This window comes from Cataglyphis hispanica, chromosome 20 (assembly GCF_021464435.1).
Source record: "Cataglyphis hispanica isolate Lineage 1 chromosome 20, ULB_Chis1_1.0, whole genome shotgun sequence".
In the NCBI taxonomy this organism is placed as follows: domain Eukaryota; kingdom Metazoa; phylum Arthropoda; class Insecta; order Hymenoptera; family Formicidae; genus Cataglyphis; species Cataglyphis hispanica.
Genome location: NC_065973.1, coordinates 1,236,419 through 1,242,418, shown reverse-complemented (window position 1 = coordinate 1,242,418; position 6,000 = coordinate 1,236,419). Strand labels below are relative to the sequence as shown.

General features: G+C 29.1%; 1 protein-coding gene across 6 annotated transcripts in view; it reads right to left on the bottom strand.

Moving 5' to 3' along the window:
• Window positions 1-1,430: 1,430 nt before the first annotated feature.
• LOC126856916 (uncharacterized) overlaps window positions 1,431-6,000 on the bottom strand; it is a 34,210-nt gene continuing 29,640 nt past the window's right edge. For 5 of the 6 annotated variants that reach the window (XM_050605929.1, XM_050605932.1, XM_050605930.1 and 2 more), the window contains 3 exons: window positions 5,365-5,477; window positions 2,633-2,825; window positions 1,431-2,325 (listed from right to left, as the gene is read on the bottom strand). In XM_050605929.1, coding sequence (XP_050461886.1) covers window positions 2,045-2,325; window positions 2,633-2,825; window positions 5,365-5,477 — 587 coding nt within the window. In that variant the 3' untranslated portion in view covers window positions 1,431-2,044. The remainder of the gene's footprint in view (window positions 2,326-2,632; window positions 2,826-5,364; window positions 5,478-6,000) is intronic. The other variant, XM_050605934.1, reaches the window with a different exon arrangement.

The window sequence follows — 6,000 nt, the reverse complement described above, 5'->3', positions numbered from 1 at the left end:
TTATCCCTTAAGATCTAATTTCATGATCGATTATGTGGTAAACGACATTATTTTGCAAAGATCTAACAAATATCTAGTTTCCTTTTTTCTTTTACAAAGCATTAATGTATGTAATTATATATTTTGATTTATTTGTGATTGTAGTTGGAATATAATTCTGTCATAATGTTTACTCCATATCGAATTAATATTGAGGCATTTATGTACAAATAATAATAAATAATATTTTCGAGTTAAATATTTAAAAATCAAGTTATCTAATGGCCAAAATAATATTTGCAAATATCATTTATCATTATTTAAACTTTTTTAATTTCTCACTTATTTCGAGAATCATATTTTTATTTTTGCGATCTCCAATATTTAACGAACGATAGCATGCGCTAAGTATATCTTGAAAAAAATTGTGTCGTAGTCGTCGTTATTATTGCAATACATTCATTTGCCAAATATTTGAAAATGGAAATTTCAATGTGTGTTAAAATAATTCAATTTGATGAATTTTTTATGCTGATTAATTTTTTAAATATATTTCATATTATACACACGCACATAAACTTTCTTCAATTATATCGCATTTAAAGAAAGAGATGCATTTCGATAACAAAATTAAATTATAATAAATTATAATAATTCAAAGATTTACGCTACCATCTAAATTAAAAATAAATTAGTTTTTTTTTTTTTTATGGAACAGCACTCAATTTTGTGGAGCATTAACATTTTTTTCTTTTCGTAATCTCACCAGTGTTTTAAGTAAAATCTTGATTTGGGATATCGAGAAATATTTGGCCAGCAATCGCATTGTTCACACAAAGGCGGCTTTATTCACAAAATTATCGAAGCGCCGCACTGTAAGCGCCGATTCCATCTATGCGTGGAATCGAACGGCTCATTAAATTCTAAATAATCAAATCGCTGCATTGCAGAGTGACGGCACATCAGTTTTACCTGCACCGCCATTCATCTCGCGCCCAAACGGAATAGATCTTATCTAAGATCGTTAATCTTAAATTCTAATTTCTAATTCACGCCCCCGCGCATACATGCATGGTGGGATCTTGTAATCATGATAACGTATAATGGGGCTCCACTTCGTGTTCAATCCGCTCTTACCTGTTACTCTCATACTCTCAACTATATGAGCACGTACGAGTAGAGGAAACGAGACGGCGAAGGTTGAGAGCCCACTTAATCCTTTAATCAGGTATATCCACCTGTGGCCTTTTTCTTGTTGAGGCACGTTTCCAAGGGATACATTGCTTGGATGAGTTTTACAAAGCTTAATGTATATATGTATATGTTAATTAGTAATTTATTAAATCCATCACGGAGACTCATCTCTCTTTGCAAAAAATATTAGAGAGTAAAAAAATTAATCCTATTGTCAACGGATAATGCTTTATTTTGTAAGGCTAAAATTTCATTATTATATTAAAAAATAATTATATCAAAGTAATATAATTGTACTTAATAAAATTTTTAAAATGTTTAAAAAATTACAAGGATATGCAATTTATTTTTCTGTATCTCTTCATCGTTCATTATTTCATTTTAATGCCCAATTCACAGAAAATTAAAAAAAAAATGTTAACAGAACAGAAGGTATACAGAACAAAGTTTTGCACGTGTTCGAAATCAATGCGAATTAATATCCTGATAGAAATACATCGGATAATGCCAGAGATCTGTTGCGGGAACGCGCTGCAAGAACAAAGATCTGAATAGGACGGCGAACATAGAATACGTAGGTCGTAAGAACGATTCGTTACCGGGATACATAAACAGTGCACAAGTCGTAAAATCGTTCCAGTCCTCCTGACTGGAAAAATCTTGTCCAAGTTGAAGTGGCATAAATCTCATAATGTCCGCGCGGATAAGAAAAAATGAAAACGTTATACAACAGCCTCGCAGAGAAGTGTCGCGTTCACCTTCTCGATCTCAATTACCGTTCATGCTTCCGCTCGAGAAACATTCCTCGATCGTAAAAGGGATTCCTTCCCGCTATTCCTGCTTTCCCTCCCCTATATCCCGTCGCAATATTTCACAGCACGTGCAAGTTCTCGCAGCTCTTGCTCTTGCTGTCGTTTAAGCACATCTTGCTGAGAATTTCCCTAGCGAGGTTTAGACTCAGAACGGTTTTGCTATTGTGCAGCTTCGACAATAGTTTGCCTTTGCTGCCTTGGCGTCGAAGTTTCTTTTCGCGCGACTCTCTCAGACGGATTTGCTTCAGAACGCCGACCAGAAGCTCGTCCACATTGTGCTTGAGTCCGCTAGATGTTTCAATGAATTTGCACTCGCGCGATGTGGCCAACTGCTTCCCGTCTTTAACAAATTGCAGTTTCAAATTAATTAAATTTGGATGAAAAATTATATTCGGTCAATTTTCAATTATTTATATAAAATTTAAAGAATGGTTATAAATCTAATAATAATGAGAGAATATACATATAATTGGTATACAATTATTTTTAATCATAAATAATTTTAAGTACTTCTTCCTGCGTGCAATTGTATTTAAAAATTATTTATTTATTGTAAATTAAATTTTTTATTTATTAAATTAAAAATTATATAACACCAAATAAATCAAGTAAAAGAGCACAAATTTTTTTTTGCAGTATCTTTTTACCATTTGCCGAAATTATCCGACTTCTGGCAAGGTCGGACTTGTTGCCAACGACGATGACTGTATGTTCCTGAGTATAATGTTCTTGCCATAGATAATTTAATATCTCTTCAGCCACTTGGAAGCTCGTACGTGAAACAATTGAATAAACCACGATGCAAGCATGTGGCTCATATGTTGACAAAGAGTTTTCGACCTAAAGGTTTTTTAAAAAATTTTTATATTGTAACTGACATTAATCGCATAAATTGAGATTAAGAGACATTAAACGCTTATATCTATAATTATTATGCGCGCGCGGATATCTTCTTTTATAAAATTATGAATAACATATTATATTTTTAGAATGCCGTGTCTCTTTTATATTTTATCATCTAAAAGAGAATTTTTTACATCAAATTAGCTGCTAATGATAGCGTGATAAATTAAAATATTAGTTAGATTATTAATCCATAACATAACATAAGCTAATTTGAAATACATTTGCGATTATATTAAAAGTGACAAATAATATCATAAGTTTGATAATCTATTTATTTTCAGTGGATTTTCGGGAAGAAAAATAAAAAGTTGAAAAATGTATGACAGAAGATTTTAAAGTTTGATTGAATTGAAATTTTAACCAAACAAAATTCTTTAATCAAAAAATATTGTGACAAGCAATATATTGTAGACAAGAAAATAAATTCCGATATTGGAATGTTCATTAAAAAAATTATATAAACAATAATCTCTTTGTGAAAAAATGTTTTAACGATTTTCATGACTGTTATCGCAATAATGATAAATTTTATTTATCAAATTTTGCATATTACGCAAAGCGATCTAAAGCTTTCGAATGTTTCAATTATGATTTATATTATTGGTATAATAATTTTTTTTATACATTTTGATTGTTAAAAATTATCTTCGAATATTCTTTCCAATATCACTATTTATAATATCCGCAGCGCGTTATTCTTTGCAAAAGAACAAATTGCACAAATACAATTTAGTGAACTCTGTAACTGCAATATTAAAGTTACAATCCTTGTCGATTTACGGCTTACTACATGAAATTCGCATTAACGCACGCTGAGCGGACTTAGGTAAGTAGGTAACTCGACAAATCCCAAGAATAGTTCAGATTAAGGAAGTCGATTTAACATGAATGTCGAACTACTATTCAGAAGGAATTTTGTTCAAAACTCAATTCTATGAAAGCAAACTTTTAGAGAGAGTTAATTCCATTTGTTACGAAGTAATACAAATTATTGATGCACATTTATATTTAGTTTCAAGAAATTACATCTGCTGGTATGCCGTCTTGACATAATAAAAAAAGAAACAAGATAATCAACAAAAATACATCAATAATTATTTTTTCTAAAAAAGTTCTAACTCTAAAAATGTTTAATCACTTTATATTTCCAAAAAAAAATGCTTCTTTAATATCAAAAGTTATATAGAATTTATTTTTTGCAAAAAATTTCTCACAATTTCTTCTGTATGTTCCTTTGAAAAATCCAATTCAAAACTGTCACATATTTTATGTTACCACTCTCTTAATTTCATTCTTTGATCTCTTATTGATTACTTTTAACGAGTTTGCTTTTATCTAGTTTCATAGCAATTACGTAAAATTAATCGTCATCGCGATAACGTAAGAAATAATTAAGACATTTTACAAAAGAGAGAGATAATGAAGAACAATTCTCATCAACGTAATTGCAATAGCTTTGATTAGCTCATCGACGAAATACATCATATATATAATCGAAATAAAAAAAAAATATCTACTTAACTCTAAATTTAATAATTAAGGGAATAATCAGGAACAGATTATATTATTAAAAAAAAATATAAATGAAGAATATAAGATAATCAAATTTAAAACCCAAAATCTTTAAAATAAAAATTAGTTTATTACAGATAAATAATTTGATAACATATTAATATATTACCATGTATATATATATATATATATATATATATATATATAAAATATAATAGATATAATAGAAGAGAGAGAAAGAAAGAGAAAGAGGTAAGAGAAAATACAAGTATAGATTTATCTTTCTCTACTATTATATATTCTTTAATTATAAAATAACAATTATAAATTGCGCCGTGTTAATACGAATTTCAAAGATATCCGTCTGTGTCACAAGAATTACGAAATACTCGGGCGCAGCAAAATTAATCACATCTGACAAGAAGAATGTATTGAGCGATGGCCTCATAGTCATTTGCATGATAAAAACATCACTACGGGTCTTTTATTCACTAGCGAATTTATGCATTTCGTACAATAAACTGCATAACATGACTCAATGGAAAGATTCTGTGTTACAGGAAATACGTAAAATACCTTTTAGCTATTAAAACCAAACATGGTTTATAATATACTGCCAGTCAATATTGATTCAAGAGCTTGCGATTAATGAGATTGTGATACTATGTGCAAAATTTTCCTATAATAGATTTTAATACCGTGCAAAATTTTCCTATAAGATATATAGAGTTTGCTAGATTTATGCATTAGAATACGCGTAGACAAAGTGTCCCCAAGCATCTCAGACTTTTATTAGAATTTATTGATTGAAAGTGTACGAAAATTGTATAATAATATAAAATAATATTAATTAATAATTATTATTATATAATAAAAATAACAAAAATAATATATAATAATAATCATAATAGTAATGATACGATATAATACTTGATATGCATAAAAATAATGTAATACTTACACTCATTTCTACATGGGGATGATCGATAAAGATCATTTCCGCTTCCTCGCCATCTAACAGAATGGAAACGGTTTTCTCGCCGAACTCATCATCTACGACATAAAGGTGATGGTCTGTGCTAAATGTTGTTGAATATTGTATAACTTGTGATTCACGCCATGTAAAAAAAGAATGTATTAAACGTTACAAATTTGCATTCTATTTCACGGTCCTCTTTCTCTCTTGCTGTATAATATAGCATAGTATTATTTAAAAGTACATTATCATAAATATCTATTTAAGAGTACATTATTATTCATTACACACAAACATCTACTTGCTCATTTTGTAATATAGATACTTGTGAGTAAATATATAGTAAAAAGTTATTTGATATCGTTAATTAGATGCGCTTTACAAATCAATAATAGTAATTGATATGAAATTGAAATACCGTATTTATACATTGAATTCAAGTTATTTAATAAATTTTCAATCATTTAATATACACATGAAAAAAAGAGAGATTTTTCACTATTCGTGAAACTTGGTCTATTTTTCCACTTTGTCATAAGGTTGAAGTATATCTTGAACTCTTGAGGGAAAACTTTGCCATATAAAATAATTACCTAACCAGAAATATTCAAATAACTTACA